The following is a 26,188-nucleotide window of genomic DNA, read 5'->3' as shown; positions in this document are numbered from 1 at the left end:
AACAGTTATTTCAATGATATATAGCTAATCACTGAATACCCACACCTCTCAACCTCTCAGATATGAGGTAGAATGGAGGAGGATTGTATTTACTCTCCAAAAACCATTCAGGTCATAGAATCATAAAACCACAGAACAGTTTGGGTTAGGGACCCAACAGCTGGGAAGGCACCTTCACAGGTTCACATACTCTGTCCCAGTATGGCCAACCAGATGTGGAAACAGAAGCTTACACCTCATGAAGCGCTTCCACAGCTGCTTTATTTCTGCCCCAGCGTCAGATCAAGGAGGAGTAAACATAAATGGACAAAACTGCACACCTGAAACCCTACAGAACTGAGCTCCCCAAAGCTGTTTAATAGCTCACAGCAGCAATGCAGGCAGCCTTGGTGACACTTCATTTGTCAGAACACGGCTCGTCCTGAAGTACCTCACTGTTTCTTCCATGGGCCATCTCCACATGGATGAATGCCACCTCTCTACTGGCAGCTGTATCCATACCTCCAAAATGTCCCAGAAGAACAATGCTGTGCACTGTGAGCAGACCTGTCAGCCTCTAGACATCCAGCCAGAAGTCCCCTGCTAATAATGAACTGCCTGATTGTGCATGTAGTACAAGTCATTAAAGAGAAAAAAAATCAATAAGAATCTCTGTAGAGCCTATTACTGCCTCACAAATAATATTCTTATTGATTCCAGTGGTGCTACTTTTCACAATCCTGGCCTGACAACATCACCCACCCGTTGGACCACCAGGCTCATATCATCTCCAGCTGCGCTAATGAGGTCCCGCCTCATCTCCCACTTAGAGGAGAAATGGCCAAGAGTTATTGATTGCAATGGTGCCATTGCAGATTTCATTTGAACTCATTGAGGACAAGTTAAACTCCCAGAAGGGTTTTTAGGAAGCTGCACAAAAATTCAGGCAGGTTTCACAGAGCAGCCAAAGAGATCTCCCCATCAGAGCGTGTTGCTGGATCACTAACCATAGACTGTCACAGCAACCCACATAAAGAACCTGGCGACAATAAAACCTGCAACATTTAATTTTTGATTTTTAAGTCAGTATAAAGATAAGAGAGGGTAAGGAGTAACAGGGTGCTGCCACACATGCCTTGCCTAACGGAACCACAGAATGCTTGGGGTTGAAAGGGACCTTAAAGCTCATCCAGTTCCAACCCCTGCCACGGGCAGGGACACCTTCCACTAGAGCAGCTTGCTCCAAGCCCCTGTGTCCAACCTGGCCTTGAACACTGCCAGGGATGGGGCAGCCACAGCTTCTCTGGGCACCCTGTGCCTGACACCCCTTGCAGGGGGATGAACACTGAAGGAGCTCATGTTTTGAAGGGGCTGAGCTGGGGGATGTTTAGCAGAGAAGGAAAGCTTCCTGTGCTGTCACGCAGCCATTTGTAGCAGGTGGCACCAGCACAACCAGCAGATATCAGTTAACTACCTGCAACAGCATGTGTGGACATCCTGCCAGAGGAAATGAAACCAGTTGTCCAGTATTCATCCTGCGTCATTTCTACTGCTAACTCCTTCTAACAATTATACAGTAACTAATGCTGCTTCTCACCCCCACTGGTACAAAGCCCGGAGCGTCTGTTTTCTTTCTCTCTTTTTTCCCCTCTTACTTCAGGCTCTGACACATTTCAGCTCAGCATCTGGCTTTCGACAGCCCCTAGGAGGGAAATTCACACAATTTGGAAGCGTTTTGTATAACAAAGCTCGAAACTCTTCTGTTTCACACATGTTCTATTTAGACCCCTGTCTGGAAGCAGCACCACGTTGACCAAACTTCAGGCAACTGTGCACAGAAAAGAATTCAGCCAGCGACAGCGATCTCATTCAGCCTTCCAAACAAGCCCAACCCTGCACCAGAGAAGGCAGAAAAGCTTGTGATCTCATTTTGCAGCAATCTGCCACACTTGTTTTGCATCCAGCTGTTAATTATGTTCCTTTCACTGTAACAACCACGGCTAATGGCTGCAGAACAGATGAGAACACCAAATGAACACAACATACAGAGGAGCTGAAACAATGCAGAACTCCTATAGCACTTCCAACCTCCTCCTAATCAAGCTTTTTGACCACATACCGAATGTTTCTTCAAATTAAGCTCTCCCCAGAGCCCTACATTTCCAAAGGAAGCTGTTCTGGTTCACTCCACGGAGGTTTCACATTGCAGCTTTCAGATGTGGACAGGAGTTTTGTGATTCCATCCCTGTCAGTGATTAATGAAACTACAGAATATCCTAATTAAAAACTGAGTGGCAACGTTGTGTTGAGTTTGTCATGTGCAAGGGAACACGAGGCTGTATTGCATTTGTGCTGAACTGTTACTGCCTCAGAGTTCTTGGGTATTGCAGTATCAGAAATGCCATGTTGCAGTTGGAACTATTAGCTGGCTCTAGGAAAAGCAGTCAAAGCTGCTCAGGTTATAGACACATGTCAAAACCCATAACTCTTAAACACAAATTATATCCTTATATACAAATACATATGAATGAAACAAAACTTAACTAGTTACAGCTCATGTTTGAAATGTGGGGCTTAAGGATTTTACCACAAAATCAGAAGTGTCACAGCTACTCCTCTGAAGATCCAGATCCCACTCTTGGCTATTTCCTCTGTATTTTTTCCCACACAGCACTTCCAGGACGTATAAGCATACACTGCACCAACATAAATTATTATTTCTTGCTCAAACAGGAATTTGCTTTGTCTGGCAGGACATTTCTCCTGCTGCTAGAAACTATGTATCATTGCACTACAGACTCTTTTGATTAACCTATGCTTAAAACGTCCTTTACAGCCTCATGTTCCTATCACAGCAGCACAAGCAAGTCATCCTTTTCTGGATCCTCAGCACCTTATACATAGAGTGTGATGCAACCTGCCAGCTCCACAGATCCAGCAAAAGCAGGAACCACACATCAGTGCTGCCTTAATCCAGAATGCCATGGGATCCAACATTTCCATCTATATAACCCATTTATGGCATGCTGTACTTAAGCAAATAAAGTTTCTTGTTCCCTGGGGATCCATTCACTAGCAATTAACTATCGCACAAGGAGGAACTAACTAGACACAGACACACACATATAGTTCATAATTTCCTTTATAAAGCCAAATCTAAAATTGAATTAATTGAGCAGTGCTGGAAGGAAACCATCAACTACACAGGAAACAAAGGTGAAAAGCAGCAGAGTATTAGAGAGATTTGTGCTCACTGGGCACACAGCAGGAACTCTGCAGGAGAATGGCGATAAATGAAGGTAGTACCACCGAGATATGTTGTGAGCATTCACTGTCATTGCCAGCCTGTTAAGACAGTGCACAGTCCTCTGTGATGTGCAGCGGTGTTCTGGATGTAAAAGACACTATCCCAAGTGGAGACCAAAGCCTCCACCATTCACCTTTGATTGATTATTTCTAATTCTGCTCTTTCAGAGGTGATGTCTCAGAGAGTTTACCTACACTGAAGTTAGATTCATGGAAGTACCGGCAGATGTGCTAATAACAGACTCAGCTACCCAACTTCTTGATGCCATGTTCATGCTCTGACACTCTTCATGAGGCCAGAGGGTCAAATTGTATCGTGTTATGTGATAATGAAAAACAATCAGGGGAGTCAAAGGGGAGGAAGGTGAATGCTTAGTCTGGATCTGGTCTGCAGACTGTTAGCTGAGCTGGCCTGGAACAGGAGAGGTAAAAGAGAAAGTCACAGACTGTCCTAGGCTGACTAGAAGGTGAAAAGAGGCCTTCCCTCTTCCTATAATGGGATCTGTTGGGGCATTATATGGCTGTCATCTGAGTCTGAGAATACGGCAGACTGTTTTCTGTGCAGTCTCCATTTTAAACTTAATATCACAAAGTCTACGTGCAGGGTATTCAAAAGAAGTAAGACAGACATGCACACGGACATACAGTATGAATTCCTCAAGTGAACACTCCCAACCATAAGTGCTACATTATGATGTAACCAAAAGAAAGCTACAAGGTAATCCAACTTCATGGCTTTTGGGTAGTTCTCATCTCATGGCTCCTCCAAAATCACAAATACTGAGAAATGGAGAGTATCAAGGTATTGCAGTTATGTCTTTTAAAAGCACAATAGCCCCTACCTCTGACATTTATACATATGCAAAGGAACACAAATCCAAATGCCAAGCAATGCATTTTGTAAATCACATGCCAACACACGCTTTTAGAGTCTGGCTCCCTAGTAGGCTTCTCATTGGATTTAGAGATCAGAGAGAGACTTGAGTGAAGGCCAAGTAATGGCATGTTTAATGTACATTAAAGAGGATAATAAGAAGGAGGAGTTAAACTAGCATCCAATGGAGAAGGAAGGAGAAGAGGGTACAGAGCTGCTCTTATGTACACATCCAGTTTCAATATTCCACTTACTCCATTTGCCTTGCTCAGAGCCTGGAAGTATATGCTGTAGCTTTTCAGAGGAGAAAGTGGAGCATTCCAGTAGCCATTGTAGGTTTTGTTGTCACCCACTGTGAAGGGCTGAGTGACGGGCAGGTTGATGGGTTTCAGCTCGGCTGCAAAGTAGTGTGGTGAGTCCAGACTGGAAGCGTTCTTGTAGCTCACTGGGACAGAGAAGCACTCGATGATATCTGCAGCTCTCCGTGCTTTCTGCAGCTTCTCCTCCTTGACAACTAGTTGATAGACACTAGGAAGGGGAGAGGAAGGGAAGATTAGAGCCCCAAGAGCCTATAGCATCAGGAATGTTTCCAACAATAAAAGACAAACAGTAAAGCACAGTAAGAAATACACAGGTAGAACACTGCACACACAGCTGTTGCGCACCAGTAACAGTGGCAGTGGCCACTATGTAGACAAGATGCTGATCACTTTTTCTGTTGACTTAGTTGAATTAATCAAGATACGCTTTGGTGAAAACCAGAATAATTTCAATAAGGAGTGACTAATAAAACATCAAACTTATAATGGATATTCCACATGCTGAAAACAGATGCTTTCTTCTTCAGCCACCATGTTGAAACATAAACTGCTTTGGCCAAACAGTGATTGTGGTAGAGCAGAGCATCAGAAAGTGTCAACGGGGTCAGGTCCCTTTTGAAATGGCTTCAAGGTGCAAGGACCAGTTTAGATCAAAAAGATTCTCATATCTTCTAAGAACATAACTTTCCTTGGCCTTTCCTGTCTTTTGGGGATATATCCTGCAACGCAGAGCTCTCTAACATTAATTCCTGATGGCAAGTCTCCCCCTATGCTCCATCAGTAAAGGGCTAGCTTATATAGCGAGAAGGGGGTTGAACAGCTCTCCCAATTCACTTTTGCTTCAGAAAACAACTTTTCATATTCTTTCCAACTCTATGAAACATTAAGACTTTTCAACTCCTGCTAAGCTTCTGGCCTCTATGATATGCAACAGCAATCTTGTTAGTTCTAGCTCACTATTTCAGGCTCAGAGAGGTTGCAAGGCATTCAAATCAGACTCCCAGACTGGTCTGTGTTGGAAGGAACCTTAAAGCTCATCCAGTTCCAATCCCCTGCCACAGGCAGGGACACCTTCTATTTTTTTCCAATCCCAAACACTCCTATTTTCTGGTTATAGAAAATGTTTCCTTTATGTATATACATAAATATATATGGTTAAATATCAATTAATCTCCTTTCAGCCTACACATAGGTGAAGGGTTTCCTCCCCCTCTCTCCCAAGCAGCGTTCAAAGGCTGCCACTCCTTCTCTTGGTTATCCCACTTACAAACAATGACCCTATGGACTTTGGAGAAGGGGAGCTCCCAGGAATGTGGATCACCAGATAACTGTACTCTGTCCCTAATCATTAGGGACAATCATTTGATGACATTCTCAGTTTCTCCTGTGACAATATTAATATATGCTCCACCAGCAGGGGCACTCTTTTTATCAGGAGCAAGAGTCCTGAAACATATAGACCCTGGTAACAGATACTCTTTTGCCTGTATTCTTTCTCATTTTAACTTTCCTACTGACATTGACACATTTCTTCCTTTCACAGGGATAACTCACTCTTCAGCAACCTGAAATTTCACTTTTGATATTTATTCTTTTGGTATAACTTGAGGTGTCTCTGGAAGCACAACTGTATGTTTATGAGCATTCAACTGAAATATAATAGATGTCCCATTTGTGTTCAAAGTTAAACCCCATTAATCTCCTGCCCAAACACTGTCTCCTTTCCTATGAAACAAGCATCTGAGCTGAAGCTGCTGTCACTGTTCTTCTGGTGGAACTCAGGATGAGTGACTGACGGCTTTCTTGGCACCTTTATCCCCACTCACACCACCTGACACAGCACGTTCATCTCTGGGTTCTTCACCTACCTGACCTGGTGACCGTCATCCTTCTCTCTGTTATTTGGTAGTGGTCAAGAGGCCACTCTAAGCAAGTGGGCAATGGAAATAAGGAGATCTCCAAGTGTTTGAGTGGCCAAGAGCACGTCTGATTTCAGAGATTACTCTGGATGGATGATTAGTACTCTGAGAAATTGCTTCTGCATAAAATAATTACTTTAGGTCTCACTTTCTGATACTTTAATCCCAGTATTTTAATCTTCCAGGACCCTCCCGAGGGCCGGATTCACCCGCAGCCAGTGCACAGACTGATGCGGAAAAACCCTTTCCGTGCTGTAGCTCTGTTTTTCAGGCTGTGCTCTCTTCCTCATGCCCTGTTTTTACCTAGGAGTCAGAATAAGGGCATTTTCAGAGATCAACTTCCCTGCATTAACCAGTGAGGGGCTGCAAGGCACATCAAGTGCTTCCAGACATGCTACCACCAGCATTCAGATGCTCCCATAACTCTTTGCCTTTTCAAAAAGCCAATGATCCTACGTCCAAATGAAATTCCTGTGAGGATTAAACTCTTTAAAGCTTTAAACTAAATGTGTTGGGGGAGGGAGCCATCATTCCATCCCATCACACCCAGTCAGTTGCCAGCACCTATAATAAATGCTCGGAGCGATGCAGAGATATTCCAGCCACTCCAGCCAATGAGCCGGCTTCATTTGGAGCTCGGCTCAGATGCCTCTATACAAACGCCCGTAGCATGGGAAACAAACAAGAGGAATTAAGAGATATGTGCACGACTACGGGAGTGTGATACAGTAGGCATCACAGAAACATGGTGGGATGGCTCTTACGACTGGAGTGTTGGAATGGAAGGTTACAGGCTCTTTAGAAAAGACAGGCCTGGCAGGCGGGGAGGGGGAGTTGCTATTTATGTTAGGGATAGGCTGGAGAGTATGGAACTCTGTCTGGGGACGGGTGAGCAGTCGACAGAGAGTTTGTGGGTCAGGGTTAAAGGGAGAGCAGCGATGGGAGACATTACTGTGGGGATTCGCCTGATCAAGAGGAATCTGTGGATGAAGTGCTCTATAGACAGACAGGAACAGCCTCACACTCACAGGCCCTTGTCCTTGTGGGGGACTTCAACCACCCTGACATCTGTTGGAGTGAAGGTACGGCCCCCCACAAGCAATCCAGGAGGTTCCTTGATTGTGTGGAAGACAACTTCCTTCTGCAAGTAATAGAGGAGCCGACAAGGAGAGGTGCCATGCTTGACCTCGTGCTCACCAACAGGGAAGGGCTGGTTGGAAATGTGACGCTCCAGGGCAGCCTTGGTTGCAGTGACCACGAGATGGTCGAATTCAAGATCCTCAGGACAGTGAGAAGAGCGTGCAGCAAGCTCACTGCCCTGGACTTCAAGAGAGCAGACTCTGGCCTCTTCAGGAACCTGCTTAGCAAGGTTCCATGGGATACAGCCCTAGAGGGCAGGGGGGCCCAAGACTGTTGGTTGTTATTCAAGGATCACCTGCTCCAAGCTCAGGAGTGTTGCATCCCAACTAGAAGGAAGTGCAGCAGGAGGGCCAGGAGACCTCCTTGGATGGATAAGGAGCCGCTCAGGAAAATTCAAAGGAAAAAAGAGGCTTATAGAAGGTGGAAGCAAGGACAGGCGGCCTGGGAAGAATACAGGGATGTTTTCTGGGAAGCTAGGGACCAGGTTAGGAAAGCTGAGGCCCAGTTAGAATTAAACTTGGCTAGGGAAGTTAAGGATAACAGGAAGGGATTCTATAGGTACATAGCAAATAAAAGACAGACTAGGGACAGCATAGTCCCCCTCCAGAACCTATCGGGAGAACTGGCTACCCAGGATTTGGAGAAGGCTGAGGTTCTTAATGACTTCTTTGCCTCAGTCTTCATTGGCAAATGCTCTGACCACACCACCCAAGTCTTGGAAGGCGAACGCAGGGACTGTGAGAATGAAGATCTTAGGCCCACTGTGGGAGAGGATCTGGTTTGAGACCATCTTAAGAACCTGAACGTACACAAGTCCATGGGACCTGATGAAATCCATCCGCGGGTCCTGAAGGAGCTGGCGAATGAAGTTGCTAAGCCACTGGCCATCGTATTTGAAAAATCATGGCAGTCAGGTGAAGTTCCCGACGACTGGAAAAAGGGAAATATAACCCCCATTTTGAAGAAGGGGAAAATGGATGACCCGGGGAATTACAGACCAGTCAGTCTCACTTCTGTGCCTGGCAAACTCTTGGAGCAGATCCTCCTGGAAGGCATGCTAAGGCACATGAAAAACAAGGAGGTGGTTGGTGACAGCCAGCATGGCTTCACTAAGGGGAAATCCTGCCTGACCAATTTGGTGGCTTTCTATGATGGGGCTACAGAACTGATGGACAGGGGCAGAGCAGTTGATGTCATCTACCTGGACTTGTGCAAAGCCTGTGACACTGTCCCACATGACATCCTTGTCTCTAAATTGGAGAGACATCAATTTGATGGGTGGACCACTCGGTGGATACAGAACTGGCTGGATGGCCGCACGCAAAGAGTTGTGGTCAATGGCTCAATGTCCGGCTGGAGACCCGTAATGAGTGGTGTCCCTCAGGGATCGGTGTTGGGACCGGTCTTGTTCAACATCTTTGTCGGTGACATGGACAGTGGGATTGAGTGCGCCCTCAGCAAGTTTGCCGATGACACCAAGCTGTGTGGTTCAGTTGATACGCCGGAGGGAAGGGATGCCATCCAGAGGGACCTCGACACGCTTGTGAGGTGGGCTGATGCCAACCTGATGAAGTTTAACCATGCCAAGTGCAAGGTCCTACACCTGGGTCGGAGCAACCCCAGGCACAGCTACAGGTTGGGCAGAGAAGAGATTCAGAGCAGCCCTGCAGAGAAGGACTTGGGGGTGTTGGTCGATGAGAAAATGAACATGAGCCGGCTGCAGTGTGCGCTCGCAGCCCAGAAAGCAACCGTATCCTGGGCTGCATCAAGAGGAACGTGACCAGCAGGTCGAAGGAGGTGATCCTGCCCCTCTGCTCTGCTCTTGTGAGACCTCACTTGGAGCATTGTGTGCAGTTCTGGAGTCCTCAACATAAAAAGGACATGGAACTGTTGGAACAAGTCCAGAGGAGGCCACGAGGATGATCAGGGGCTGGAGCAGCTCCTGTATGGAGACAGGGTGAGAAAGTTGGGGCTGTTCAGCCTGGAGAAGAGAAGCTGCGTGGAGACCTCAGAGCAGCTTCCAGTATCTGAAGGGGGCTACAAGGATGCTGGGGATGGACTCTTCATCAGGGACTGTAGTGACAGGACAAGGGGTAACGGGTTCAAACTGAAACAGGGGAAGTTTAGATTGGATCTAAGGAAGAAATTCTTTACTGTGAGGGTGGTGAGGCACTGGAATGGGTTGCCCAGGGAGGCTGTGAATGCTCAGTCCCTGGCGGTGTTCAAGGCCAGGCTGGACAGAGCCTTGGGTGCCATGGTTTAGTGTGGGGTGTCCCTGCCCCTGGCAGGGGCATTGAAACTGGATGATCTTAAGGTCCTTTCCAACCCTAACTATTCTGTGATTCTAATTCCGAATAGCAAGCATCCAGTTACACACTCTGAACTTCAGCCAAACCATCTGCATCACTACAACAATTCTCAGAAGAGTAACAGTCAACTTTGCTCAGAAGATTATAACTTTCTGTGATACATTATGATCCCTATTTGTGGTGGGGCACTAACTCAAACTAAACTGAGTAGGATCTACCCTTTTGTCCTGCAGAAGCACTTCAGCTGCCATTACATCTGTGCTTTGGTGCAGAGCAGGGTCAATCATTTGCTGCTTGTTAGGACTGACACAGTGTGATGACAACCAAGGAGAAAGAGGAGTGGCTTTCCAAAAGGAAGTGCTAGAGGGAAGGAAAAAAATGTGGGCAATGGAAATAAGGAGAAAATATCCAAACTGTTCTAATAGCTTTTATTCTGGCTACCAGGAAGGCGCTAACATGGATCTCCTGGGGCTTTCCCTGTTTCCAGCTTCAAAGCTACTGCTTCCAGCCACTACCAGCTAACACTGCTTTCATAGCAGGAATCAATACATCAGTTGCAAATGCCCAGCTGGATATACGAAAGTTTCAGTGTTGGACATTGAAATGATATTAGAAGAGGCAACAGAAGCAGAGCATTAAAACTCCCAACACTGTACAACAACTTCAGTACAAATGAACTAAAAGATGACATAGTAAACCCACATTTTTAATATTCAGCCACATCTGCAAACACTGCAAACAAACCCACACACGTGCACGCTGCAGGGCAATAGAAGCAGAGATCTTGTGTTCCCAGTGCTAAGTTACCCCATCCCATGTCACACAGCCACGTCACACTGCTGTCCCCACAAACAACAGGACAGGACTGCTTCCCAAAGCATCCATAAGCTCTGCCCTTCAGGAAGCTCTTGAGAGATTCTCAAATCTGAACCACTCAGCCTGACTTCCTAGAAGAAGGGGGGCTGACTGCCATGGTGTGCAGCTGCACACTCCTATGAGAAAGGGAGGCCAGAACGGTGTCCCTTGATGGATTTCACAGGTCTTAGATAAATCCTCATTAATAGAAGCTTTTAAAAGTTTTTGACAACTCCATCCTAAATCACCGATAAAAGTACCAGCCATAATGGTCGCCACAGCACAAATGTTGTCTGCAGAGGAAGAAAATGTGCTCTTACCATCACCTACAAGGTAATCTTTAAATGATGAGCTCTCTATTCAGTGTCAAAGCACAAGTGTGGATAATAAACATTCCAAATCACAGCCCATTTCTGTGCCACTGAGCTATCCCTGAGCATTGTTAAGACTTCTCCTTCCCCTGCTCTTTGATTTCTTTTTGTGCTACTGGATGGACTGAGGAAGCTCTTGTCCACAAATCCAGCCATGTATTTAGACAAGACTGAAGTTTTAGATAGAGGATGTGTTTGAACATGGAGAGGACAAGCTGAGTCAGAGCTTTCAATAAACCATTCAACATCTGGTGGGTTCAGGTCGGTATCTTGACATGGTACTTGCCAACAAAGTGAAATCTTCACTGTACCCCTGGTAACTGTAGAGTACGAAAAGGAATAACATTTCTTTGTAACCTTACAGTGATCCCCTCACCTGACTTACAAAAGCTTGAAAGAAACAATGCTTCTGCAGCTCAGTACCCCCTCTGAGCCAATTTTGGTACTAAATGTTCTTAAACGTATCTTATAAACATTTAATGCATTTTCATTTATTTTTTATATGCAACACATAAATAGATTAACAGCCATGTATTATTTCCAATAATATTTTCTCCTGGGGAACAAAACTAAGTGGCAATTAGTACAGCCTGATGTATGGCTGTGTGGGTTTTAGCACATCAGTGTGAGCAGGTTTTGTTCACAGAGAACAGGAACTTCCCAAACACATTGCTTTCAGAGTAATGTTCCACAGGCTACAGGAAATAAGACACTACCGGCAGACAGCCATTTCCTGATGAATGGTTATCTTAATTCAAATTAAAAAGTACAAAAAGGGGCAAATGAAGGAAGGATAGAAAAGACTCGCAGCTTCCAGTAGCTGTGTCATCTCAGGCTGGAGGCATGAGGAGGTAGCAGCCAATATGGAGCTACATTGAATTTCCACTGTTGCACCTCTTCTATGGAATGAACAGATTCAGCTCTTCTGAAAAGGCTACACAGAGGTGAATAAAAGGCATCGGGTGCATCTGAGCAGATTCAAAGATACAATAACAACAACCAATTCAGCTTCTTTTATTTATGATGTAAACATTTTTAAGCAGCATGCTTTTAAGGCCATGGAGCCTTGTCAACAGTATGGTTCATAGCCTCTGCAAGCATCACACAGAAGCCTCACACACTCAGTGCTGATTTCCTGCTTCAGAGCTCTGCAATAAGCTGCAGAAATCAGATATAAATTCAGTGATCAAATACCAGACCTGCCCACTGGAGATGCTGATACTGGAAACACACCCTGAGACCAGTTTCCGTGGCTGTTATTTAATACTGGTACCCACTGGTACCACCCAGCTTTAAGAGACCACTTTTTAAGTCAACAGTGAAGTTGCAGAATCCAGGCTACAGATACTCAACACCAGCTTCTTTACCATCTGGTTTTCCATTTAACCTATGATCCCATTAAATTTGATGGAGCCAATGTAAATCTATCTGTATATATCCATGAAGGTTCATCATGTTTATTCTGACAGCATGGAGCCATCTCCCAGGATCCTGATATGGGAAAGGGCTGAATGTGCTGTCCGATACCTACATTTAGAATTCAGATTACCTACTGAATATGCACATGCTTGTTTTATGGCCAAGATGGTTTCAGTGATGCAAACAGAGAGAGAAGAGTGGCATCAACATCTTTATTTTCTTTTTCTTAAAGGTATCCATTCAGATACCTCTTATTTCTATAATTCTTATTTACATAAATTTATACAAATATTATATCTATATAATATTATTTTATTCTAAAGCCTGAATTCTGTCAGAGAGACTATAAGAAATAAAATAACGGGAAATTTGAGGAAATATAACAGGCACAGAAGCTAGAAGTATCCTATAAAAATCTACCAGCACTCTGTAGAGCTTACCCTAAGAAATGGTGAAATTAAACAGCAAATGAGATCCTTCTTACAGTGCCTCCAGCCTCTCCTGAACCTGCACAGAAGGGATTTTGTAAGAAATGCAACCAAAGCCCACAAAACTCTAAAAAAAGATTTATATATCATAAATTCTCCTAAAATTGACAAGAACTAAATGGATAACTGCCATAAAGCCTGATGCTGAGACTTGCCGCTCTGAGCATACACTGCACTGCTTTCCTCTGGCTATAATAGCGAGTATTTCCTCCCCAGGCTCCTCCTGCAATCCTGTAATCAAGCATTCCAGCATTCAGAAGTAACTCCACAGCCTGTGTCCAAGTTCACCCAGTGTTCTGGGTTCAAACAAGTCACAATATACTCCTGAGAACTGAGTCACCTGCTTCACATGTTCTAAAATGTCACCATTTTGTATCTTCAATAGCACCTTTAACCAGATGTTCTGAAACTCATCTACAGAACTTAATGAACTGAGTTTCAGAGCCACCTAGGTTGTGCATGCAGGACCCAGTGCTCTGTTGTGCAATTTTCTGTCTATTTAAGAACTGATTCAAACCCCATTAAAATCAATCAAAGATTGCTACTATTCCCATTAGGCTTTGGAACAGCTCTGTGCATGGGAATACAAAATACTGAAGTTAAGGTTAGCTTTCAAGAAATGTTTTTATGAAGCAAATAGGAGAAAAAAGGCTGTTCTGCCATGTCACCTCCTAGAATATGCTTGGCTATTTCAAAGATTCAGAAGTAGCCCATTATGGATACTGGGCTGGAATGTCATCAATCAGCTTGTTCACATCTGCAAAGCATTCACAAAAATAAAGCTTTAATAGTGATGCTACTCGAGGAAATAGTCTCTCATATTGAGAAGTTATTCACACCAGATCCTTCATTTTGCAGTTATTTTTGCGTGTTCTTTTAACACTCATTTAAATTAAACAACTCTTCTCCTGCTTTCACTGAAGTTGAAGAATGCCAACAAAACATCAAAATTCAGCCAGATTTGTAAAAATGGCATAGAAAGAAGAGATGGTAATTACTGCTGTGACAAAAACCTGCTGAGCTGGAGCCAATCATAATGCAATCCATTTAATCAAGAAGGCTGGTAAGGGAGTCTCTTCACATTTTCTTCTGCTCACCTATTCAGTTCAGTTGTCTGGTTTTACTACCGAGGGATGTGGTACCCTGAAATTCATGGAACAAAGGGAAGCTATTTCACACTTGGATAATACTTGTTGGAGGCAGAGCTTTCACACAGGCATTTCTTCCTCACTAAAATCTCAAGCTTTGTTAAATTTCTATAGTGATGGAAAGGGGCTCTAGAAAAAGGCAGGAAGATTAAAGGCTGGGTGCTCCCTCTGTAGAAAAGAGAGATGTTCCCGTGTTCTCCTCAGGGACAGGTGGTGGGAGCCTCGATGCATTTCAGGACTTGTGCACTCTGTCAAGCTTAAAGACAAAAAAGCAAACCCAAACAATCTATTTGTATTTGCAGAATAGCATCTCTGTATCAAGTGCTAGCTTTGGCCAGGATACTTTGAAGCTCCTTTGCAGTCAAACTGCAGCATCCCAGAAAATTCCCACAACTGAGTAAAACATGAAAAATCTGTTACAAAATTAGCAGAGGATTTTTGGAGGATTTTTTTTTGCTTGTTTTTTTGTTTGTTGGTTGGTTTTTTTCTTTTTTGGTGGGGGGCAGAGTGGGTTTGTTGGGGCTTTTTTGGTAAAAAGAAGTGAAAATGTAAAGTCAAATGCAGTGTCACATGGCCTCAGACCCTAGGTGGGTAGACATCTATCCTGACAGACCTCTGTGACACGATATATAATGACTTCACTGTTGTAGCTGTACAAAAAGTGACATGGAGAAAGTGCAATGAGTGACTTCCCTGGTATCACACAGTATCAGTTGTGCATCACAGAACCCCAGACTGGTTTGTGTTGGAAGGGACCTTAAAGCTCATCCACCTCCAACCCCTGCCACGGGCAGGGACACCTTCCACTAGAGCAGCTTGCTCCAAGCCCCTGTGTCCAACCTGGCCTTGAACACTGCCAGGGATGGGGCAGCCACAGCTTCTCTGGGCACCCTGGGCCAGCGCCTCAGCACCCTCACAGGGAAGAGCTTCTGCCTAAGAGCTCAGCTCAGTCTCCCCTCGGGCAGGTTAAAGCCATTCCCCTTGGCCTGTCCCTACAGGCCCTTGTCCCAAGCCCCTCTCCAGCTTTCCTGCAGCCCCTTTAGGCACTGGAGCTGCTCTCAGGTCTCCCCTTCAGGAGCCTTCTCTTCTCCAGGCTGAACCAGCCCAGCTCTCTCAGCCTGGCTCCAGAGCAGAGCTGCTCCAGCCCTTACAGCACTTCCATGGCCTCCTCTGGACTCGCTTCAACCTCACAATATTCCACTCACCACTGCTCTGCTATGAATGACTAACGATCACGTCCTTCCAAGGAAGGACAGATATAGTAAGGAATCTTGTAATGCCAATATTCCCCTATAACCCTTAGCAAGTCTGACCATGGTCCATGTACAGCAAACAGAAACATGGTAACCTGCATAAAACGTAAGCAGCTGTCAAAAAGGCAACTGTATTGGCAGTCAGTATGTACTGACCAAAAAGAAGGAGTTGTGTGCTTCAAAACCTGTTTTTCCCAGCTGTATAATTACGTCTTATAAAATATGCTATCCACACTCACAAAATCACCTCCTTTCCATCCCCAGACCACCAGAACACTGCTGCTTCATCTGTTTACTTGTATTCTATATGCATCATTCCTTTAAATGCTTTAAATCTCTCAGTTTAATCTTTTGGGAAATAAAAAGTTTAAAAAAGGAAAGAAAAAAAATAAAAGTAAAGAACTATAGGGCATTTCAAGGCTCTGTGTTCCATTATCTCAACCATCTCCATAAGCCTGACCTGGCTTCCAACACAGATTAGATACAATAGCTGCCGTTCCCCAGTGGAACAGGCCCAGTCCCGATCTCTCCAGTTCAAAGTTGGCAGATTAAAGATGATCAGCGCAGACAGATACAGCTTTTGCTGCAACAGGAGCTCATATTTGTAGCTTTGGAGCTGGTTTTCTCCTCCTGAGCCACCTACCATCTGTTTATCTACAAAAAAACCACCCCCTTTGCTGTTCATGCCCCTCAGCATTCAACAGGCACTGCTGGCTGAGGTCTTGTCCCCATCCTCAGTGATTACTGGTCTAAGACTACAACGAAGTTTCAAGTATAACAAGAGCCAAAGCGGTTCTTGAACAACCTGCAGGACAAGAACAGACGGGCACTCCCTTGCTAGCGTTGTCCAACACCTTCTGCCATGCCCTTCACAAACATGGTGCCTTGGGGATGGGTATATTTGCATATATCCTTAGAATTAATTTGGGTATTTCCAACAACTTCCATGAAACATGTTTGGATGCAGAAATAACCTAGTCTGGATTTCAAAGCTTCCTCTTTCTTTTCCACAACCATGGCTACTAGTCTATGGCGGGAAAACCCCCACAGCAGAATCCAATGTCTTTAGACATCAGAGAGAACAGTAGGAAACAGAGAGAACAAGAATTTCAGCTGGCTTTGTGTGTGTTTTTTTCCAAACTAAAAGGCTAAGAGAAACACAAGATAAAAAGGGGGAACCTGCTCTGTTTCTAACCTCAGGAGAAACTTCATCACTAGACAAGGCCCACGTGGTCAGGTATGAGTCTACTCCCAGCTGTACATCGATGTACAACACAAAATATTAGCTGCACTGGGTAAGAGATCTTTCAGCACCTGAAGCTGCAGGAGCATCAGCCAGATTCATTCCACCTTATCCAGACACTTAATGCTTTTCAGGAAGTGCAAAGTGATCATGTCTCTGACAACAGAGAGAGGGCTTTGATGGTACCTTCACTACATGTGCCTGAGGATAAAGGAAAATTGAGGATGAAGAAGGGGAGGATGGAAGTCCCAAAGGCAAGGAATTCTTTACAGCAATTTGCAGCTAGGCAAATATTTTTGAAGATATCTTTTAGGCTGAAAGAGTTGGGGTTGTTCAACCTGGAGAAGGCTCTGGGAGACCTTACTGCAGCATTTCAGGACTTCAAAGGGGCCTATAAGGAAGATGGGGGAGAGACTTTTCAGCAGGCCCTGTTGCCACAGGATGAGGGGTGATGCATTTAAACTAAAAAAGGGAGATTTAGGCTGCACAGAATGAAGACATTTTGTCCAATGAGGGTGGTAAAACACTGGTGCAGGTTGCCCAGAGAGGTGGGGGATGCCTCATCCCTGCAGACATTCCAGGCCAGGCTGGATGTGGTTCTGGGCACTCTGATCTAGTTGAAGATGTCCCTGTGCTCACTGCAGGCAGTTGGAGCTGGATGAGCTTTGAAGGTCCCTTCCAACCCAAACTATTCTATGATTCTATGATTTAGTCCAACCATACACCATCTGGGGACACCTCCACCATAGTGGGAATGGGGCAGATGTCAACATTTGGAGATTGTATCCGATAATCCTGTACTTCACCAAATCCCGTCAAAACTAACCATATTTTAGATACAAGAGAAAACATTAGATACAGGGTGCATCCCTTGGCAGGAAAAGCCCTCACCCTGCATCAACATCTGCTCCTGCCATCACCTAGGGACGCGTCAAAGGCGACAAGGGAAGCCAGCATCGCTTCCTCTCTACCAGAAACACTGCCTGCTCTCTTCTCCTCACCTTCCTCTTTTGCCCCATGACTACTGTTAGTTAAACAAGCCTTATTTCCCCTTCCTCCTGCACAGTCTGCAAATCCCTGCCCATCTCCTACCTCTGCCTCTTGCTTTGGAAAAGCGCTGTGAAAGGAGAACTGAAATTACAGAGAGAGAGGAGAGCACCATGGCTGCAGAGGGTTACTCTTCCAGATTGTCTGGCTGCATTTATGATAATCCCTTCATTCCATCTGCAGCCCACACGCTGCTGCAGCAACCCCCTTTTCGAGTTCCAAGAAATTATGCATTCATTATGGAGGAAATTAACACCTCAAAGCAAACTATAATTAGGAATTCTTCAATTCGGTTTATGCTTTTTCAATTAGGCCCTCTATAATTTTAATCACGGGAGCATTAACATGTTTCCAGATTTTATATACCTGTAGTATAATTAAATCCTGAAATGCCTTAGTCTGCAACAACAAAGCAGAGCTTACTCATCTTCCCTTTTATTGCATTTTTGGGTTATTATATGCATTGAGGGGCATGTGCTAGTGCAAAGACTGCCTGCCACGTGCAACAGCAAAGAGCTCACCCTCTGCACCCATCATCCTCAATCCTAGTAGAGACTGCTGGCTGGATGAAAAGCTCCTGCACTGCTTCTGAGGGGTGGACATTTGCCAGGGACTTGTGCTCACACTCATCCCATCTCTTGAAGTACCTTAAGGAGCTGCTTCAATTAGGTAAACGATCCTTGGTGATCCGAGAAAGAGCCAAGCTCCTTTCTGGGCTGCTCCAAACCCAAGCAGGAGTGGTCAGGCTCAGCTTGTCCCACTGAAGGGTCTGATCCAAGGGCCCTCATAGGCAAAGAGAGGCTTGGCATACGGCTCCAGAAAAGCAGAGTTTCTCATTTTTGAAATCTTTTACATGGTTTACTCTGATCCTTTTGTTCTGCAATAACAGGTAAGGGGCATGCTGGCTCTGGGAGCTGTAAAGCAAAGAAATGTCTTGGGAAAAAGAACCTTCAAACTGGCAATCATGGGTATTTTCTGCTGTTCCCTCATCGTGCTGGTTGACAGCTTGATGTGAGAAAATGGCCATCAATTTGTAATTCTCAGCTTAAAGTTCAGACTTCATTAACCTTTTGATTGCTGGAATTTAATCTGACAGTTTACACGGTCAGCATAAAAGATTTATGCAAAACCATTTACTCCCTCTCTCTCAGTAACCTCAGGCCTTCAAAAACTAAAAAGCATTAGCAAAAGCTTTACTGTAGAGCTAATAAAATGCTGCTTGACACAGAAGAATTGGAGTTATGAGTAATTTGATTGTTAAAATATTATTATTAAAATATATGCAAATTTTATGGCTTTCCTCTCCCATTTCTGTCTCCTGACAAAGCACTCTGTGGAAAGACACAACAGGTCATCCAGGCTCAGACAATGGCTGTTTCTGATGGTGGATAAATCCCAGACTGCTCTGCGTTGGAAGGGACCTCAAAGCTCATCCAGTTCCAACCCCTGCCACAGGCAGGGACCCCTTCCACTGGAGCAGCTTGCTCCAAGCCCCTGTGTCCAACCTGGCCTTGAACACTGCCAGGGATGGGGCAGCCACAGCTTCTCTGGGCACCCTGGGCCAGCGCCTCAGCACCCTCACAGGGAAGAGCTTCTGCCTAAGAGCTCATCTCAGTCTCCCCTCTGGCAGGTTAAAGCCATTCCCCTTGGCCTGTTCCTACAGGCCCTTGTCCCAAGCCCCTCTCCAGCTTTCCTGCAGCCCCTTTAGGCACTGGAGCTGCTCTAAGGTCTCCCCTTCAGGAGCCTTCTCTTCTCCAGGCTGACCCAGCCCAGCTCTCTCAGCCTGGCTCCAGAGCAGAGCTGCTCCAGCCCTTACAGCACTTCCATGGCCTCCTCTGGACTTGCTCCAACAGCTCCACGTCACTCTGGTGTTGCGGGACCCAGATAAACGGGCAAAGGCAGTTCTATGATCTTTTTAGGGGCAGTATTCTCTGATAACAATATGCTGATCCAGTAAGAAAATGCAGTTCTTGTATCAGATGAGACTATTGACCCCAAATGGCCCTTATCCTCACTTCTTGGGGCCAACACCTGACTTTTTTGGGGGAACTAAAGAAAACCCTTAAAATACCCATTCAACTAATCATGGCATGCTATATAAAAGACTAAATATTCCTTTCTGATAATGACGGTTGTCTGTCATCATGCATTCCAATGCATCCCTGTATCTCTCCTGATACACAAGAGAAAGCACTTCTAAGATCCAGAATAACTTCAAGTACAGCTGAAGCCATCATGTGTGATCTAAACTTCAAGGACTCAGCTGAAGTGGAACTCTATGCTCAGGTTTGCAGTGCCCTGGGTTTGGACACACTGAGGAAGCCAAGCCTGCAAATGCTTACCGTGCAACTCAGTTCTGTTCCTTTTTGGTCTCACAAACTCCATGCTGATCCATGCAGCTGCCTTTATTCCAGGCCTTCCACCCACATTCTTATTTTCACTCTCTCACATTCACACATAGTTCAAAAAAAGCAGATCTGGTTTATCTTTAAGAGGAAAGAAACTCATTTACCTTCATACTCTTGCCTAAATGAACTGCAGAATACCATGCAGGAGAAACCCAGCTTGAATGATATCAGAACAATATCCCCGAGGTCTATTGTATGAGATGTTAATTAATACAGATAATTAGGCTTATAATATCAGGACCTTAGATTGATAATCTCATTCCTTATTAGATACTACAAAATTAAAAGATCTAACACAACGACTGTTTGCCCTGTATTCAATCAACCAACTCATGTGATGCCTACAACTGAGAAAGGCCAGGATTTTATTTTCCAGGTATTTATAACATGCCCATCAAGGCAAGTGAACCTGCAGGATTACCAAGGGCTGGATAATTTGTTACGCTTCCCATCGCTTTCAACATTAGAACCTTTTTTGTCGTTTCCCTGCTCCCTGACTCCAGTCTTTATTTCCAAACACAAGGTACACTGTGTGGGAGTGTTAAGAACAAGAAATTGCCACCTTTTCTTGGCATTAATGAATTAATTATCCACATAAATGCCTGAGGCAAGCTCATGTGATGCCACCAAGAAGTTGCAAAGCACCAAGCTGAATGGCATTGCTCCCTGTATAGCTATGGAGAGCCGCTCACCAAAGCCACCCTCTGTAAAACCAAGTCCTCCAGCAGAGCTTACAAGTTTATAGCTGCTTCTGTCATTCCTCCTCCACCACAGAACCAAGGTCACTAGGCTGCCAACCATTCCTTCAGGAGGATGGGGAGAACTGCTGTGCATTAAATACAAAACCAAAGTCAGGATGCTAATGAGAGGGATGTACGATAAGCTCAGGATGAATAGACGATGCCTGAAATCATAGAAAAAGAAAGAATTATCTGGAGATAATTCTTTCTGGAGATAATAAGCATCATCTGAAGTCACAGTTGTAGCCTATGGCTCCAGAGATTCTCAGTTTCTACTTTGCTGCAGACTGACATGGAAGACAAGTTTTATCTAGTCAAAGTCTCAGTATTCCAACATAAAATGGGAGTGACACCACTCGCCTTTGTCCCAGGAAATTCGCATTTGTTACAACATGTAGGAATGCAGCAGTGTACAGATACACCATACAGGATTGCTTGCTTGGAGAACAGCTTGAACACAAAACCAGAAAAAACACACTGTTCTTAGGTCTCTGTTAAACAACACTACAGCTGTTTTCTCTTAATCTCTTTAACATCATGTAGACCACCAATATTTCCTTTATTTCATACTTGGGAGCCTAAGAATCAGATGATAATACTCAAGAGTAACACGGAGCTTGGCCTGTATAAATTAATTTCTCCTCCTCGCTGGCTATTAATATGAAAATACCTGTTTCACCTTTGCTTAGCGCATCTAAACGTATCTCAAATATTTAAAGTCCCACTCACCTATTCAGATTTATTCATTCCTTTTAAGATGTATATTAATAAACCTTCCCATCCTTCCTTAGCAAAGTGAATACAAGTATCTGACCATCACACATATACACAGTACGTGACTGTTACCTGAATGCATTTCTCCAGAATCACACATTCAACCTACACTGCATATATATATATATATATAAAATATATATATCCCCAAACAAATATGCATAAAGGCAAGTGCAAAGATTGAATATCTCTGTGCTAATAACACTGTTCTTTAGCACAGTACAGGGCTCAGGTGCCTAAAGGCTGTACCTGTGTGCGGGCAGACACACAAAGAACAGCACAGATTATTTACTGTTACACCTCAGAGAGCTGCAGGAAGATAAGGGAGATGAAATCCATCCTTTTCCAACAAACAAGTTCCCCATTGTCTGAACCCCACACAAAATAATTGCAGACTCTTCTCTTACGTCCTCCTGCAGTCTCCTCCAGCTCAAAACCAGACAAACTTCAAAAATCACCCCTAAGTGGAGCATTTATTTAAACTTTGAAATCCTCAAAACTAATACGTGCTCTTGGAATTTGATTTTCTCCATAATAGTAGTATAGGTGCATTGACAGAACCAACCACATGTTAATAAACCAAGTGGACTTTCAAATATCCAACACACAAAAACCAGTGGACATGTCATGTAGATAAAATCCCTCACCGTGGTATTTTCAAGCTGGGAATGGGATATAAATTCTCAAATAGAGGTCTAAAGATGTCATATGTGAATAATCTATGACGGTCCGACTCAGCCCTCCTGACAATAACAGATTCAAAAGGCAGAATTATCCCCAAAATCACATTGGAGATTTTTTGAGGAAAGGTTTGAGGAGTAAAGATTGAGAACACTTGCATTCTTCTTTCCTCTTCTGAATTCATTATAGATGAATGTCAGTCTTCAGCAAATCAATCACAGCACCATTCACAGGTTTTAGATTGATACAAGAACACCTGAAAGTTATTTTTAAAGGGCAACATGGAGTCAAGCTCTGCAGGTTACACCATGGAAAATAAAGGCAAGAATGGAATGCCTGTGCCACCAGGGAGAATATTTATGCTTGCTGACACATCATTCTTTTGGCAATGGGACAAACTAGTTCAAAGAATATCTAGGTGTATATTATTCCTATTAGTTTATATGAATGCATCTTCACTGTTATCTATAGATCATTAACAGTGCTGAGATCATGATCATTAGTTTTCTAAAGAACCTCATTTAAGTTCTTTATCATGAGCTCTGGGGAACATCAGAAATGCCTTAATGTCAAGAGTGACTTTGCATTTCGTATGCCTGCATTTCAGATGAATGGGGAGACAATGAATCTTGTTTCAAATATTCTCCACTATTACTCTAAAAATGATCTTGCAGCCCCTGCTCCATCTGTATGCTGCTCAGACCCCAGCGCAGTGAAACACCACAAGACAAAGACACAGAACTACTGTATGGACACTAGCTTACAGTCACACCCCACACGTACTCCAAGCCACCATCCCCTACATATGAGATGAAGTATGAAGAATAATTACTGTACAGTGATATTATTTTCATCTTCACAGTTTGGAAGGATTATAACAAAAACCTGGAGCACTGCAGAACAGAAATTGTCAGGTTGATGAGATGAAGGGTTGACCTATTTCTGCAGAGTGGAATATCTCAATATTGAAGGTTTTATAAGAAGGTGTGAGGAAAATCCATTTCAGACTAACGTCAAGTAGCTTTGCAGACCCCTCTCAGGAAGGAGATCCAAGAAAGCATGGTCATGTCTACAAGGGAGGCCAGGAGAAGGCGCATCCTACCAGGATGCTGCATCTTATGGGATCCCCTCCAGTGACCTCGGCATCACCTCACTGCTGCACATGGACACTTGCCAGTCTTTTGTCTTCAATCTGCGTCTGCATTAATGCCTTTGGTAACTGAGCAGAGGATGGCATCTGACTAAGAATCATAGAATCAAGCAGGTTGGAAAAGACCTTTAAGATCATCGGGTCCAACTGTTCCCCAGCACTGTGAAGGCCAAAACTAACCCCTTGTCTACACAGTGTGTGAACACTTCCAGGGATGGTGACTCCAGTATTGTCCTGGGCAGCCTGTAGGAAGGGCTTCAATTCATTGAAGTTTGTATCAGAATTTTAAAGCATTCTGAAAATCAATTTTATCATATTTTATAGAGATGGATGGAAAATACTGTATTTGTGAAGGCGAAATAAATCACACACAAGCAAAAGGCAGCACAACTAACCAGACAACAACAAAGAGGATATAGTGGATCTCAGCTGGAATACAAAAAAACACACTGAGGAGGAAAAACCACCTCATTCTTGTGTGTTACGAGTGTCACAAGCACTTCACAGTATCCTATTCTAATCTGTCGGGTGCTACTGAGGCCATCAAGGGAATGCTACCTGGTTTTGGCTGTGATATTTGGAGAGAATTCACACAAATTGGAGTGCGTGCAGAAAAGGCTGAGAGAAAAGGGAAAGGTCGAGAAAATCTAAGGTTGAAATAACTGGATTTGTTGAGGCCAGACTTAGAACAGTCTCTGTGGTTATACAGGGAAAGGTATTCTGAAACACAGGTTATTCTGAAACACAGGTTATACAGGGAAAGGTATTCTGATGTGTTTCAGGGAAACACATTCTGAGGCTGTCCTAGTTAATAAAAAGCTGCAATTCACCCCAAGACCCTCTCCTCTTTGCCCCCCCTTGTCTATTCTGGTTTTCATATACATGTCTGTAAGTCAATTAAATGAGCTCATAATAGGAAATAACGTTATCACTTCAATGTGGCATGTAAATACCGCACTCTCTGCAAACCTGTGCAGAACAGGCTACGATGCAATTAAAGAAACCAGAGTGAACACTTCTAAAGATCTCTACCAAATATTTTATAACAGATGCATTTTCTGAGAAAGACATTACTCACTGAATGCAGTTAAAGGGTGGTAAATTGACTTGGAGAAAAATCACAAGACTTTTCAATAAAAAGACAAAATAGCAACACTTTTAACACAGCAGGTGGTAAAACGAGATATAAGAATGTTCCCCCATATAAAGAAATAAAACAAAACAGAGCTGTGTGATTTTACTGCTCTTTTCCAGCAGAAAAACATCTCTAAAGGACTCAGAAAATAGGCTCCTTAATTCGCTTATATAGAGTACCAGAGATTGCAAGGGAAAGTTTAAAATACATTATTCAGAACCAGAAAAAAGGGATGGTGCTAAGTGTGAGAGAGAATTTTTTGCTTGAAACTATCAATGCAATCTAGGGGAGAGCTGTGACAGCGGGCCACCAACTCACAGTTCCATTAGAACAGGTAGCTCATGTCTGAGCAATTGGCTCCCAAGTACTTTGTGGGACGTCTTTCAAAAGCACAAAGAACCTCTCAGTGGGGTGGAGGAACCCAAGTCACTTGGAAAGGGTCTCTGGGCTTTTAAAATACCACCCATAGGAAAAAATTCAAAAGTCTCCTGTGAAAACCGGAGGTAAAAGCCTGAGGAGCCTCCAGGGAGCTGATGGCTGCTGGATTCCATTGCAAAGCAGTCACTTTTATCATAAGTGATTCAAATTCCTGCTCTCAGCTGAGGAGACTGGCAGGATGAATGACCAACTGGCACTTCAGCCACTGACAGATATGGCAGTGCCAGCTCAAAGGGTTCATCAAAGGGTGCTGGTGCCTTCCACCATGTACAAACTCACCTGGATGGAAGAGAACAATGAAAGACGCTTCTGTGAGTCATGTTCCCACAGTCAGTGATCTGCAATTGAGTGCCCTACTGCAGCAGCTCATCAGTGAGAACAGGACCCAGCCCAGAGACAGCCAGAAATGTTTTCAACAAGGTCCCCACTTTATTTCACAGGTGCTTGTGCAGATTCCTGCCCCTAAATCCTCTCTGCCACTGGAAGCTGCCTACAACTGACAAAGCCTCGCTACACCAGAGTTCATCTTTTGTGGACCAGATGACTACTTCATTCCACAACCAGCCCAGCAAAACCAGCTTGATTATAACACGAGGAGTGTGGTTAGATCCAGAACGTGGACAAAAGCATCCACAAGCATTAAAGATAATGCTCGCATTCCTATGATAGTTACAAAAAGGCCCTCCCCATCACAAAGAGGAAGGGCAGCAGGCAGAGGCCTGAAGCCTCCTCCACCTTTTCATGGCGATGCTGAATTCCCAGCAGCACAGCACAGAGCTGCACATACCAATGTACTTCAGTGCTGCAAAGGCATCTGAAGTGATGCTGAAAGGGTAATAACCCGGTGCAAGGCTATCAGCATCCTTCCTGGAGGTTAACAGCAGGAGGCAAGCAGGTTGAGGCATTGATAAAAGGAGCCTGTGAAAGGCAGAATCGACAGCAGAGTTGGCCTCTGAGCCAGCGTTTGCTTTCCGCAGCTACATTATCAGGCAAGAATGAGAGAGGCGTGAGCAAAGCCTGGGGAGGAAGGAGAGGGGAGAATTGTGAAAGGACAAGGGGAAAGACCTACCTGACAGGAGCACCCCGGGACTGAGCGGGCTTCAGCATGACGGTAATGGTCGTGTCAGTCTCATTCAGGGGTGAGTCTGTGTCGTACTCTGGCATTGACGGTGCTAGAGCAGAACAAAGAGC

General features: G+C 44.3%; 1 protein-coding gene across 1 annotated transcript in view; it reads right to left on the bottom strand.

Moving 5' to 3' along the window:
- Positions 1 to 26,188, bottom strand: part of PTPRT (protein tyrosine phosphatase receptor type T) — a gene marked incomplete at both ends in the record, with an annotated part of 457,941 nt that overhangs the window by 91,503 nt on the left and 340,250 nt on the right. The window contains 2 exons of the mRNA XM_080628020.1: positions 4,414 to 4,687; positions 26,067 to 26,169. Coding sequence (XP_080484146.1) covers positions 4,414 to 4,687; positions 26,067 to 26,169 — 377 coding nt within the window. The remainder of the gene's footprint in view (positions 1 to 4,413; positions 4,688 to 26,066; positions 26,170 to 26,188) is intronic.

The sequence above is a fragment of the Psittacula echo genome (genome assembly GCF_963264785.1).
Source record: "Psittacula echo genome assembly, chromosome: 12".
NCBI classification, from domain to species: domain Eukaryota; kingdom Metazoa; phylum Chordata; class Aves; order Psittaciformes; family Psittacidae; genus Psittacula; species Psittacula echo.
Note: the sequence above shows the minus strand (reverse complement) of the source record. Positions and strands in the feature narration are given on the sequence as shown.